We start from the raw sequence: 14,593 nt of genomic DNA, 5'->3' as shown, positions 1-14,593 counted from the left end.
GAATTTAGAGATAGGACTGTAGCCAGATAAAAAATATTGCACGGGTCAGGTCTATTAACCATAGAATAATAGCAAGTCAGTGATCCAAGGGGTAGTTCTTCTGCAAGGAAGGGCTAACATAACCGAGGTCAGGAGTCAGAGCTCAGGACTTCAGATGTGGCTGTCGCCAGATTTACAAGTAAATCTACTGGGGAAACAGGGAAAATGAAGGAACCTCGCAGCATAGGAGAGAAAGGCAGCCCTGCTCTTTCATCTTAAATCTCAGGCTTCTCAGTGGATGAAGAATAAAAGTCTGATTTGCTTAAGTGCTTCACTTTATTCGGAAACTCCGAGTTGCATCCTGCAAAGCATGATCCACAGATCTAACTCAATCAGGTTTAGATAATTTATTTAGAAAGTAGCATTGAAAGAGAACCCATTCCTGCTCTGCTGCCAAGTTCATTATTGAACAAAGCCCGTTAGCATTCTGAAAAATATGCGTACCGAATGCAAACAGCACTAAAGAATATAGATATGGCCTTTAATAAGGCTGGAGCAGTTTATGTTAATACCCCAGGAGCAGATAATCTGAAGTTGGAGTGAAAAGGTCAGCAGGATAAGTGTGTTGCAACTTTCCCTTTTCTGTATATTTTATTTCTACAAGCCTTTCTGCTTTTTTTTTTTTTTTTTTTTTAAGCTTTTGTTACCCTCCCTGTAGTCAAGAAATTCTCACCCCTCTCATAAAGGCCACATGGTGATAGTTACAGGCAGAAAGTGCTTTGGATTTTCTTATTATAGCAGCTCTGTGCAACCATTCTCATGTGCACAAATTTCAGCTGTTTTGAACACAGCCCTGCACTGGTTCAAGGCAGGTAACAGCCAGGGAGTTCCCAAGGAACTGGTGTTTCATTGGCAAGTATTATTTGAACTCTGTTCAGATAAGTTGTAACTGTATTCTTCTGGGTTATCTGGTCAGCAGAGGTATTGTGTTACAGCACTGGTATCAGATCTGTTTTCATAATGCACAAAAATGGATGTAGTCTCTGGGAGCAAGTAGTCGGGAAGCTGTTCTGCAGTGTTTCATTAAGGGTGGGAGGATGCACCAGTGAAGCGTTGGGCTGAGAAAGAGCTATACAGCCCAGCTCCCAAGCAAGACACCATGAGGAGTATAACTTGGTGTGTCTGCAGATCAGTTCTCTTGCACAGAATTGTGAGCTCTGGGGGGACAGAATTAATGAAGAAGCTTTGAACTAAATGAAAGATGGAAGCATTACCTGCATGTGTGCATTGGTTCAACTTTTACTGCATACTTTTTTGAGTAGGTATAAATGCACATAGGTAACCACAAGCCTACAATACAATATGTTTGTCTATGTATATGCATAGGTATAGTCACGCACACATGCCACTACAGTAATTGAGCCAAATGCTTTGTGATAGAAGTGTCAGAGGTGCAGTAAATCTAAAGGCTGTACTTTCTGGATCAATTCACACCTTCAGTGCGTAGTTCTGCAGGAAAATACTGACTGGATCTGCTTGAACATCATACAGCGGTCTTACTGCTCTATTCAGCACATTTAAATGATTACAATTCTTGCTTTTCCTTTTTATTTGTGGATGACAGAAATTTCTATAGTAAGTGAGTTAATTTCTACAAATATAACACCTGAAATAGGGGCAGAGGTAGAAATAAAGCTAATAGGAAAAGCTTAATTCTGCATTTCTGTCGTTGAGGAGTTTAGAATGTAAAGCCAAATCTGCAAGCACATGAATTAAGCTGGATGAGTGTGTTCATAATGTTTACACCTTAACCATTATGCACAGCTAAATCTATTGATTGGAGATTGAGTAATTGAATAGGACTAACTGACTGGTCAATAGGAATGAGGCTGCTCTAGGAAAGAAACTGAGGTGATAAGAGAAGGCTTCAGCTGCAGAAGGGTGTCATTAGGATTATATTGTCTCATTTAATTCTGTTAATACAGTCAGAAAAAAAAAGTAATAACCACAATAAACACCTTTTTTTAATGAGTGATTCTGATGTATTGTACTGAAAATCAGTGCTTTGATGTTCAGTTGGATGGAGCTGTAGGACCTGGGAGAAGAGCAATTGGTGGCAAATTTCCCCTTTCTATAGGAGCTACAGATCCATCTGGGAGCTGTATGGCCATGCAAACATTTAAGTCTCTTCCTATTCATGATGGGGAAAAAGGACAAGATGTGCTTAACACCTTCTCGTGCTTGGTTTATGTACATATTTCTGTATCTAAGAAATCATTTGACATGGAGCCTGAATGTACCTCTATGAAAAGCTTAATAAATATGTTAAAGGGTCAGTCAGCTGATATATGACTTCATAAGAAGCTGTGTTTACAGAAGGAAAAATTAGATATGTCCACTGGGATGTGCTTCGGTTGTCTTCAGTATCAAAGTCCCTACCTGCATTAGTTTGAAGGTGTCTAGAGATACAAGTCGCTAGCACCTTATGGAGGGATATGTTGTTTACTCTTGAGCAGGTGAACTCAGCGTTTGTTACCGATTCCTTTTAGCTATTTCAGAAATGCTAATTTCCCATGGTGAAAGCTCTGACTTACCAGCACAGTAAGGTTATTCTGAGTTAGCTGAAGACATTTTCATTATTCTCACTTGTCTTCTGCAGTTCAGGATTAATTCTGCAGCAAATTCTTGCTTCCCAGGTCAGTGAAATGTTAGAAGATAAAGGGTCTCACCTTGATCTTGGAGAGAACAGCCATGCACTTCTATATTACGTTGAGTTTTCTTAATGTTTATGGATAGCAAAATGGGAGACCCATGTGGAAGGTTCATGCAGATTAGTTTTTTGATTCTCAGTACTTGATGTAGATGCTCATCTGCTTGTCAGTGGTTATCATAACTAAACTGCATGTAATTTAGCATTCCTTGCACCTTTAAAAAGTGGAACCCCTTTAATCTGTTGTTTTAAAAAGCATACATTAGATGTCAGACAACATAAAGACAGCACAAAAAGATAACCCTGATGTAAGTGATGGTTCCAGTCATCTAGTGTACAGATAAAAGATTTCTGAAGCTATGTTACATGGCAGTTCAACATGATCCGGCTGTTTGTTAATCAGAGAACCTGAGAAGAACAAAGGAGAGAGAACAAAAACATGAAACAAAAGTGTTGTATTGCTAGAAGATGTACAGTGAGGTGACTCATACGGTGGTGGGATTGGATAAAGCAGTCATGAAAACGGTGAGCCATAGGAGGGCAAAATGTTTCACTTTGTTGAGTGTGACGTGAGTTTGTCGGGAAAGGGGATAACATTTTGTATTCAGTCAGAGAGCATGTTCTGTAAATCTCTTCAGTTACCTGTTCCCTGGGTGTCGCAATAGATTAAGTCGCTGTGTGATGATATGACACCGCCATCACTCGTCTTCCTGGGATATTGCTGGAGGCAACAACAAACCTGTGTCTTTGGCACATGTGAAGGAATTTAGTGCTTGAGGGGTTAAATTACACAGGGTCCCCTGTGGATCAGCTTGTGCTTGGCCAGTAATAATAGCACTAACATTAATAATAAAAGTGCCAGAGAGAAGGGAGTGGAGGGGGAGTAGGAGGAGAGAAAGAAAGAAAGAAAGAAGAGTGATGGAAGATGGGCTGGGACAGTCAGGTGGAAAAAAAAGTCAAGCTGGAGATAATGCATTTTGTACAGCAGGTGTACAGGCTCCAAGTCAGATGTCATAGGAGCCTCCTCTAGATGCACACGCATAAATACACAGCGCAGAAGGTTTGAGGATGGTTGGTGGCTCTGTGTATGTGTGCTCTCACTTCAAGCTGTGATATCCTGGGGCCAGCGTAACAAGCAATTCATGTCAGCTCTCAGTAAAGACTATTGGGGTTTTCACTGGGGAAATATTTATGCTCTATCGTCTTCTTTTCTATGTTTAGCACCTTGAGCTTCCTGTCAGGTGGGAGGCTGATTTGGGAGTGGGAAAAGACCCACTGAGGGACACATCTCATCCCCCAATTAGACAGAGCTAAAGTCCTAATCTTGCTTAGGAATAGCTGCTGACACTAAGTTTTCCTCTTTCCCTTCTGGCTTTATGGGATATTACATTTCACTGCAGTATGGGCGATAGAATGTGAACCCAACTGGAGTGTTTTGGTTCTAACAGAAAGGAAAAGTACTTGAAGAGAGATTTTTACATAGGTGAGGCCTCCTGTACTGTAAGCGCAGAAGAATGTGGATTGATTTTATTTCTTATTACATAAGCTGTCGCAAGAAGGGACAGCAGGTTATCCCATTGAAAAATAAAAGAGATCTGAATTTGTCCTCTTTCAGATTTGTTATTTATCATAATAATCCTTCTAGTGAAAAGGCCCAATTTACTCTTTCTATAGGAATATTTTAAGTATGATTATAATAATATCACAGCTGCTGAAAAGGTCTAAAATAGGACATTGACCTTGAACGTGTTCCTGCGTTTAGTATTTGGTGCTTAACATTCAAGAAACAATATAACCGCAACTCATTTATTAATGTATAATCTCAAAATGTTAACTCTTGCTCTGTAAATACATGCCATAAGGATTGTAGAGAGCTTGCAGTATCCCATGAAGTACATGTGGTATTTTATCAGTGTAAATATGTATAAGATTTTTGAGATTTCTGCTGGGAATACTCCATAACTAAAGTAAGTTTTCCCTTTGGTACTGCACTAGTTTATGATTTAATTTTTACTGACATTCCACTAGTCATATTATTAGCTCCACAAAATGAAAGTGAAATAATCCTGTATTAATTAAACAGAGCAACTGAATTCCCTCAGTCATCTCATCCTTGGCTGTCTGAGACAGTAATGCGCTTCAGCTTCTCTGTAGAAACTTACACTAAAAAAAGAGCTCGGGGTAATGGTGAGATATCCATACTGAGGTGTGTACCTGAATTATCTTCAGGGAGTTGTCGTTTTTTGGTAGTTGACAAGCATGTGCAGCTTCCTTTTTCTATCTTTTTTTCCCTTTCGTTTTGTCAGAGGCTTTGGAAAAGGTGTTTTGTCAAGAGAATAATTTTCATTTACAGCAGTGTGAACTGTTTTCTATTCTGTTTCTATTCTGTACCAGTGAAGGCAGTCATTTAAATACCCATGCCCTTGAAAATCAAATGAGGAGAAAATACCAAGATTTTATTTTATTTTATTTTATTTTATTTTTGAGACCATAGGAACCAAAAGCAGTTTAGTAACACAGAAATGCAATTGCTGGTACCTCACACAGACTTTTTTTTTTTTTTTTTTTATATATACTGGAATACAGAGCGTAGCAACAAAATCTACATGCCTTGTTTTGTATGTTTGTGAATGAACAGTGGGAAAGTTTTAAAGAGCACTCTGGATAGTGACACTTGTGCTTTTTCTACCTAAGTTCAGAACAAGGAGTAATTAAGCAGTCCTAAATACAGACTGAAGTCAGTAGCTTTAAAGGAATAGCCTGCTGCAGTTTGTCCAACCACATACTAGCAGGTGAGGAGGACTCTAAACTTCTGTAGCATTAGGTTTTCTTTGTGTGTGAGCAGCATGCTCAGGGATGCACAAAGTGCCTTCCAGCTGTAAGCACACAAGGCCAAAGAGTCTTTAGACCAGTGGACAATGACAGTATTGTTCTAATGTTGCTCCAGAGCATAGAACATTTGAGTTGTATTTCTTAGGATTTTGAATAAAGAGAGAACCATGTATTTGATGATTACTTGATATTTATTTCAAACTTCATGATATTCCCCAGTTATGCTTTGAACAAGGTACCACAGCGTATGGCAAAATTTCGCAGAATCACAGAATTGTAGGGTTAGAAGGGATCTCTGGAGATTATCACAGAGTCCAACCCCCAACACGTTACACTAAGTAAACCATGTACTTGTTTTCAAATTAATTCTCTGCAGCTAATAAAATGTATTTGACATTCTCGCTCCTTGCCAGATGACTTGAGCTTTGCCTTTTGGTAAATACACATTCGACACAATTCATTGTGCAGCTTCTGTGAAGTGCCACTGAATTACAGTTCTCCAGTTGCCTTGAGGTAGTTGTGTTGTAAGAATGTAGCTAGAAATGTCTGTAGTATTTAAATATGAAGATACATAAACATGGAGTATATGTAATACAAATTATAGGCGCACAGAGAGATGGAAACACAGATTCTGACCAGTAATGCTCCTTGACTGCTGCACACAGCCAGGATGCTTTTTTCCTTCCCTTCTCTGATTCCATTACCACTGCTTTCTATAGACTCCTTGTGGTAAGATTTTACACTGTTTGTTTTGGTAAGTTAGTGCAGATGGGCATTTCCATGCATGTCTTACTCTACATCCCCTGATAAAAATTAATTAAATTGTATGAGTCTTTTTTCTTTTCCCCCTATTGCTATTTTATTTATTTCTACTGAAAAGCTTGGAAAAGTGAAGCCATGTTTACACACAGCTTATTTGCCTGTAGTAATATTGCTTATCTTATTTTTCTAAACTGATGGATAACTGAGACCCAAGTTCATGAACACAGTTGGAATTCCAGGCCCTGGTCTGATGGAGGTGGCATTTTCAGTCCCAGGGAAGAAGCCAACTGCTTTGTTTATCAGCATGCAAACTATAGCACTGTATTTCTGGTTGCATGAGCAGCAGCAGTGGCAGGGAAGAGAGCCACTTGCTTGGATGAGAGATGGGTGAGAGAAACATAGAGATGGCAAATAGAGAGAGAGGAAAAATGTATCTGATGGTGTGCGATATGGGGGGAAAAAGTCAACGAGGTGGCAGAACCTATGGGAATACAGAAAGGAGGGTTTCCATGGCAGATGTAAAGAGACATGTTTCAGCATTTGAATATAAAACATCGTCTTAAGAAATAATGACCAAAAGTAGAAATTAAAGCTGACCTGTGCTTTGCTACACTTCAAAATGGATCAGCTGTCTTATGAAGGAGGATATATTCTAGAGAACTTAATACGTAGAAGTGACTTGATGAAATGGCCTATCTATAGGGACCGGGTATGGGTTACTTAAAGAAAACGCATAAGAATAAAATGATTTGAAAGTATTTTAGCATAAAATTGAAAAATAGCACTTTTGAATATAAATCTACAAATGGACACTCAGAGCCACCAGAAACAATACAATTCTATTTTCATATAGTTTGCCAAAGGGCAGACAAAAATCTATTTACAGGAGCTGTATTTTGGGCTTATATACTACAAAGGTGCATAGAATAAACACGTCTTATTAAAATAAACTAAAGTTTTGATTCGATTCCAAAATCCACATGTATCCAGTTGTTCCTCAGAGAGCATTCTAATACATGATTAAATGCCTCATTTTATAATTTGATAAAAACTGATTTATTTATTTTTATTTATTTATTTTAAGCCTGATGTTTCTATGCCATGGTTGGATTTTCCTCTACATTTTCAGAGCTCTGTAATTCACTGCTCACACGTGAATTTACATCTTAATTATAGAGCTCACATTTAACAATATAGACAGCATAATGCTACTGGTAATTAAGCTTTTACTACCTGTTTTTATACAGTAGTCTGAGCTGCAGTTTTGCTACGTAGGCTCCAATTCCTAAACTTGCATGCATTTATACCACACGCCCGGCCTTTACATAAGGTTAGGCACAGAATGCTGGCATGTATCTGCTGGGAGCATATACAAACACATCTGTTGAACGTATGTATTTCAGACTTGGCTTCTGCGGCCGCGCTCATCTGGTGAAACGCTGGGAGAGGGCATTTGTGTTCCCGTTGGTGAATGACATTAATGCTTTCTGTGGGTGTGCACCGGTATGTTTTGATCTCAAAGATTGCCATTTGCATCGTGTAGGGCAGCAGTCATAAATAAGAGCTTTTTTTCTAAGCGGTTGAGCTGAGTTAAAAGGAAAAGGAAAACATCTATCTGTATAAAGATACCGAGCGTGGTCAGCTTCTCCAAGTTCAGCACGGTTATTTGCTTGGAACAGGTTGGGCGAGGGCCCCTTCCTTGCGGCCGATGCAGGCTGGCTCCCAGCAGTGCTTTGCAGCGGCGGGGCTGGGCACGCAGCAGGGCTCTGCTCGCTGTCCTTCTCATCGGGCAGAATGGACTAGGCAGAAATCCACCGCGCAGGGAACGCTTTCAAGGTGCACCGCGAGGTATTACAGTGTCGAACTGATACAACGTTATCTTACCTTGCTACAACGAAGCAGGCTGAGGTCGTCCCCCTCGCTCTCCCTGCGCAGCTGGGGTAGAAACTGATCGGTTCTGGAGCTCTTCTGTTCGCCGAAGCGAAATGTTTACACGTCAGCACCTAAATAACTGCACGTGGGGTGCACGTTAAACACGAGGCGTTGTGCTGAGCTGCAAGAGAACGCACGTACCTGGCTGTGTACGGAAGCGCCGGTCAGAAAAGAAGCCGAGCGCCGCTTTTATGCCAGGTAAACCCTCTGTTAACGTGTACGGAATGAGTTGCTTTCTCCGCTTTTATAACCACGTAGATCAATTTAGATCAACAGATACACACTGTTAACACGCAGACCCCGCTCCCAGCCGCCAGCCCCTCAAAAAGTTGGGCTGCCTCCTCCCCCGCTGCTTTTCCTTTCCTTTCCTTTCCTTTCCTTTCCTTTCCTTTCCTTTCCTTTCCTTTCCTTTCCTTTTTCCCTTTCCTTTTTTTTTTTTTTTTTTTTTTTTTCCTTTTTTCTTTCCTCTTTCCTTTCCTTTCTCCTTCCCTTTCCTTCCCCCCCCCCGTCTCCCCGTCTCCCCCTGCCCAGTTCCGTACCTCTCGGCCCCGTGGCCGCCGACATGTCTCCGGGCTCTACCCCATCGGCCGCCGCCTCAGGCCGCTCCCCCCTCCCCACCCCTCTACCTGCCGCGCGGTCCGCGCACCGCCCCGCCGCCTCCCGATTGGCCGCGGCCCCACCAATCCTCCTCTCCCCCGGCCCGGGGGGACCGCATATGTAAAGCTCCGCTTCATATTCATGAGCCCGGAGCGGGGCTTTAAGTCCTTGATTAGACGCGCGGACGAGCTTTTGGTCCCCGCTGGCCGCGCCTGTCGCCGCCCGTCGAGCCGTCGTGCCAAGAGCGCGGCGCCGGGACACGGAAACTTTGCCTTCCCGCGGGCGCGCGCGCGCGAAGAATGCTCGCCGGGCGCACATGGATTCGGTAGAACTTTGCCTGCCGGAGCCGCTCTCCCTGCACTACGAGGAAGAGTAGGTACCGCTCCCCGCCCCCACCGCCTCCTCGCCGCGCCGTAGCCGTTGCGGGGCGCCGCGCGGCGGTGGCCGCCCGCAGCCCGACAGGTGCGCGCGGGGCCGGCGGGAGGGCGGAGGGAAGGAGTTGCGAGGAGCCGCGGCGACCGGCCCGGTCCGACCCGACCCGCGGCTCGGCAACTTGCCGGGTTAGCAGGGAGCGCACCGCGGGGGTGTCGGGCGGTGGGGCCGAACCGCCTCCTGTCGTAGCACCGGAGCAGAGCGAGGGGGGGGAGCGGCGGAGGGTCCGCGCTCCGCGGGTGCTCCGGGGACAGCTTCGGTAACGTCACAGCACGGTGCCCGCTGCTCTTATTAAGCCGGGCGGCGTTCTTCGGAATGAATGCACAAAAAGACCAAAAAGCTTTTTTTTTTTTTTTTTCCCTCTTTTTTTCCCTCTTTTTTTTTTCTTTTCCTCTTTTATTTTCTTTTTTCTTTTTTTCTTTTTTTTTTTTTTTTTTTCTCCTACAGCTTTTTTTCACCGCCCCCCCAGCCCAAAGGAGCTTTTTTGAATTTACCTTCTTACAGCTAATTTAAATGATTAGTTCGGATAAGCCTCTTAGAGGAGATGCATTGAAATGAAATCGGGGCACATGTCCTTTTGGCTCCGGCGCAACATTCCAACTCGTTGGGTTGTTGTGGGGTGGTTTCTTTTTTTGTTTTTTTTTTTGTCTGTTTGTTTGTTTATGTTTCTTCCCCTCTTCTTTGGTTCAATTAAAAGTCATCGGAACGGCCTCCCGGTGCCTCCCTGAGCGGTGAGCGCAGAGCAGCGCCGCTCAGCGCGTTCATGCTTCCCGTCCCCACTAATAAGCCCTCAACCCCGGAGTTTTGCACGTTATTCATATTCGTAGTGATTGTGAATTGGCTTATATCGACTTCCATACCGTCACGTGCACGCGTGAGTGAGGGGCGTAAGGAAAATAAATAGAGTAGTTCCTGTGGTTCTCTCGTATGGGTGACAGGGCAGCGAGGATTGGAGCTAAAAATTGCCGGAATGCTCTGGGAGCGGGCAGACATCTGCCTGACCATCACTAGGTATGCTTTGATATCAAGGCAGCGTGCTGAAGAATGCTGTAACTCCCAGCCAGCTGCAGACCTGGCTTTCTGCTTTTTCAGCAATAACAGTAACACTAATAATTACTAATAGTTAATAAGCTAACGGGGCTCGATCAACGTATCTGCTCATTTTGATGTATGTGTCAGTTTAATCGTTGTAAATGAATCTGCGTGTTCGGAACCTGAAATCTCAGTCACCCTCTGATTAAAATGTAACGTTGACTGAAGGATTATAGAGCAGACTTAATTTTACCGACTGTTTTAACAGTTGTCACAGCTGCTGGGAGAAGGAAAGGCAATAGAAACACTCCGAAAAATGGCGTGGGGGGGAGGGTGGGGGTGAGGGAAGAAAGCATGGGCCAGCTTAATAAATTTAAACGCCATCTCTATATGCCAAACATAGGAAACGGAGGAGATTTGTAACTCTGGAGAGCTTCTGTGCGTTGTGTACGTTGCCCTTTGTGGCTCACGGTGTTAGGTGGAACCCCAGCACTGGTGTTCAGACGTCAAACACACCCAGCTCGTAGCCAGCAGTGATTTCTGTTTCGTCCAGCAGCAGGTAGAATGTATGGGCGAGAAGAAATGAAGGCTGTGCAGAGCGGGTGTAGTAGAAAAAGCGGAGGTAGGCGGCATGTGTAGTAAATACCTGTGTGTCATAGCGGTCCTGTGTGTTTTGTGTGGGAGCGGTCTGTGGAATGGCTGTGTGCACACTCACGGGCGTTAGCATGTAAATATCCATCTGTGTGCGTGCGACTGCGTGTGTGAAATGTGAGAGAGTTGATATCAGTTTGGCTGCTCTTGTGGGTACTTTGGCTTAGCTTCTCATTCCCAGACAATTTATCTGAGAAGTACCTTCCCTTTTCAAAAGGGAGCAAGGGTGAAGAAGTCTCACTGTGGAGTGGGAAGGGGTGCTTGCTTCCACCTCACAGTCCCTTCGAGCTGTGCAGATCTTTAACCTGGTGCATTTCTCTCCGAGCGAGCAGATCAAGTTGCTGTTAAGACATAAAGCCCTGAAGTTGGAGGTGCTCAGGCCTTGGTGCGTAGCACAGCCAGCAGCCGGGTGCAAGAAGCCCGGTGTGGGCGAGCGAGTAGCTCCCTCCTGCCTGTGGGCAGCCAGCAGGCCCTGTGCCATTCTGCCGCTTCTGGTTCCGGTTACAGCTCTTTGGCTTTTCGGTTTTGATGGACTGCCGGCAAGTTTTTAAATCCTGTGCGAAGTAGAAGGGGATTGTAGCTGAAATGCCCGCCTGACAGCTTCCCGTTTGCTGGGGCTTGCCCCTCTTTTAGTGCTGGTTGCTCATTTCACTGTGTTTATGGTTGTGCTCTTTTATTTACTGAGCCTGGTGCGTTGCAGCAGTAATTAACCCGTGTTATTAGCAAAGCCCTTGTGGATATCCATTAATTCTCTTGAATAGCTGATCATTTTTTCTTTCTGTACCTTTTTTTTCTCCCCTTTTTTTTTCCTCCTAAGGCACACTGTTCTTTTCCTCACGGTCCTTCAGCTTCATCACCTCATACAGATTTCTCTCTTAAATAGAGGCCGGGTGCGAGGCCACCATCCCCGTAGTTCCATAATACAGAATAACTATTGTCTTAACAAACTGTTTTCAGAGATGCTAATGGGAAGCACAACAACTGGGAGAATCTGTAGGGAACAATTTGTTTAATTATTATATTTCAAAACACATGCTTCATGATAAGAACAGAGATAAGAATTTTCCCAGCTTTTAAAAAATCTATTATTATTTTGGAGCTGCCTTAGCTGTCGCAAATATTTCAACATTCCTGATTTAATCAGATTTCAACTTAGTTAATAGCACTTTGGGCATTTAGAAAATATTGAGCCAGCAGAAAAATACTTGTGCTTGCACTGCTGAGAAAAGATAAGGGCTGCCTCATTAGCCAACCCTACTTTTGCAATTAATTTCAAATACACGGTGCTATTCATCAAATAGGGAAGGTAACTTGTCTATGATAATATTTAACAATACTTGAAGCCTACGTTGCTTAGAGTAGCTAAAAAGTATGATATGTCTGTACTCACACATATGTCAGTCCATGCTGCTATTTCTATATGTTACAGAAGGAAATTAGGGTATAAAAATACAAAACAAAAATCTGGATTATTCCTAAGTAACACAATATTTCATTGTGTGAAATATCTCTAAAGGACTGACCCTTGACCTGCAGGGAGGTTGTGTGCACCCCTTTGGAGACATAAGTTGGAATGAAGGTACTTAATTGAATCTTCCAAGAAGTATCTCAATTATTTTCACTCGCACTGTAAGTGAAGTGCATAGAATAAATAGGAAAAACACTGGGAAGAACTCTTTCTCCCACTGAAGCTTAAAGTAACCTCTGCCTATAAGATAAGCTTTGCTCCGAATCCTTCTTCATAGCAGATTCATGGAGGAAAGAAACAATAAAATGTTGATCCGTTACAAGTGCATATGAGCCTCACGCTGCCAGGCTCTCTAGAGGAAATCTGTGATTATGCTGGGCCAGTTTGTTCAGTTTTTATCTCTTTTACATCCACCGGCCTTGTATTAAATTGTCATTGTCCTAAAGCACATGAGAGAGAAATGAATTGCGTTTCTCGACATGCTCTGACAGTGAAATATTTAGCCTCTCTGTCTCCAGTCATACTCATATGTATGTTTGATAGCGCAGGGATGACACCAGCAGTCTCTGCAGCTTTGACATTCCACTTATTACGTGTTCTTTCGTGTTTTATGTTCCTCCTTTTACTTTTAGGCTTGATTCAGGTAATAATGTGTGCACACAGTCATGGCTGTAGAAGTGTGTATAGCTGCATATTTGTTTCATATACATTCACCTTTTATTTATGTGGAAATCCTCTGTCTATGCGCGATGGATTTGAGTTCAAATACATGTATAACTATGCATGCGTGTATCGGAGTAAACAGCATATTCCTTAGTGCATTGTCTGCAATGTGCATGTATTATTGTGTATATCCACACAGACGCGTATCCAGTAAATGAGTGCAAAGCTATCTCAACTTCTCTCTATGTATCTGCTTGTCAAAAAATTGCTGCTTTTGTGTGTTATTTTTTTTTCTTATCCATGAGAAGTGAGCTTGCAGATAAAAAGAGCATCGCAGATAACATGTTTGCACCTGATTATTTTATCAGATTCTCCATGTAATCTAGTATTTCTTGAATTTGTACTCACAGTTTTGCTATGAAATAAACTGCATTTTTAATTGGAAAAAAAAATCCTCTTTGAAGCGATGTACGTGACTAATATTTATTCACGTTTCTATAACTTTTGGCTGTCTCTCCATAAAAGAACTGTTTGTTTCGGCTCCATGTTTCCTTGCACACACAGTTATGTTTGCACCTCATGGATATGATTCTTTTTTGGAGGAGAAGAAAGGCTTTCCATGTGTGGTTGTTAACATATATCATATTGCCCTCGGATAAAAAATGTAAAGTAGATTTTCAATCGTAATGGTAGTACTTATTAAATCCTATATCTCCCCTTCCCTCCCATTATTTTTTTGTTGTTACAATTTGCTTATCCAGAAGTAAAAATTTTGTGAAACAGTGAAGAGAAATATTAATCTGAATTACTTATTGCTATTTCAGATAGCAGTAGTTTATTCTTTTTAAAGGTTTCTGCTTTGCCTTTGCACTTTAGGGCTTGATTTTGGATGGATACGGCAGGCCATTGCCTTTTGACATAGACATCTTGTGAAACAAGTTACGTATTTGTTGTGTTACAGAAGCTTTAATTCTCCTGGGCTTGTTTTCACAATGTTTGTGATGGTTTTTTTTAATTAATATGTATTTCTTTCAGAGAAAGGATTTTCTCCTGGCTGTTCCTTAATACCGCAGGTTTACGTTAAAGGGGTATTTTGTCCCATTTCAAATTATCTTCCCAGTTTAGGCAGCATAGCTTTTTACTCTGAGCACCATTTCCTACTTCAAATTGTTAAATAAGATTCCTTTTTGTGCTTTGGTATCCCAGTATTGCTAAGAAAAAGCTCGGCTGTTAATATCCTAGTGAAAGCTGGGGTGATACAGGTACTTTTATGGAGGACGAGGCAAGTTTACGCTGTTTGTGTTTATTGCTGAATTTAATTGTGACTCTATTCTGAGTTTATCTGAACTTTGGGTGGATTTATATTTTATTTTTTTTTATTTGGATCAAAGTAATACACAAGGTAAAGAGAAAACAATATTGGAAATGTAAATCTCATGTTTTTCACGATACTAATGTGCAACGCTATGCATGAAACTGGTGAAAGCTCTCCATACCCTGCAGCATGTTGTTATATCGGGGTTAACCAGGTCTCA

General features: G+C 42.2%; 1 protein-coding gene and 1 long non-coding RNA gene across 21 annotated transcripts in view; one reads left to right on the top strand and one right to left on the bottom strand.

The window, feature by feature from the left end:
• The window catches only part of ESRRG (estrogen related receptor gamma), a 375,558-nt gene that overhangs the window by 216,632 nt on the left and 144,333 nt on the right, over positions 1–14,593 (top strand). The window contains exon 1 of one of the 18 annotated variants that reach the window (XM_015857191.3): positions 8,856–9,184. The exons of 15 other annotated variants lie outside the window; for them this stretch is intronic. In XM_015857191.3, the coding sequence (XP_015712677.1) occupies positions 9,129–9,184 (56 nt within the window). In that variant the 5' untranslated portion in view covers positions 8,856–9,128. Of the gene's footprint in view, positions 1–8,855; positions 9,189–10,784; positions 10,899–14,593 lie in introns of those variants that run through there. 2 more of the 18 variants (XM_085542941.1, XM_085542942.1) reach the window with 2 other exon arrangements.
• Positions 5,694–8,824, bottom strand: LOC116653250 (uncharacterized). 3 transcript variants are annotated; one of them, XR_014944550.1, is made up of 3 exons: positions 8,755–8,808; positions 8,168–8,336; positions 5,694–8,082 (listed from the first exon to the last, which is right to left on the bottom strand). It is a non-coding gene; the product is annotated as an uncharacterized LOC116653250 (long non-coding RNA). The 3 variants fall into 3 exon arrangements; XR_014944551.1 differs by having other exon boundaries at positions 7,347–7,868; positions 8,168–8,294; positions 8,755–8,824; XR_014944552.1 differs by having other exon boundaries at positions 7,961–8,082; positions 8,168–8,294; positions 8,755–8,824.

The sequence above is a fragment of the Coturnix japonica genome, chromosome 3, assembly GCF_054131305.1.
Source record: "Coturnix japonica strain WE chromosome 3, WE-NBRP24, whole genome shotgun sequence".
In the NCBI taxonomy this organism is placed as follows: domain Eukaryota; kingdom Metazoa; phylum Chordata; class Aves; order Galliformes; family Phasianidae; genus Coturnix; species Coturnix japonica.
This window is presented reverse-complemented; position numbering and strand designations above follow the sequence as displayed.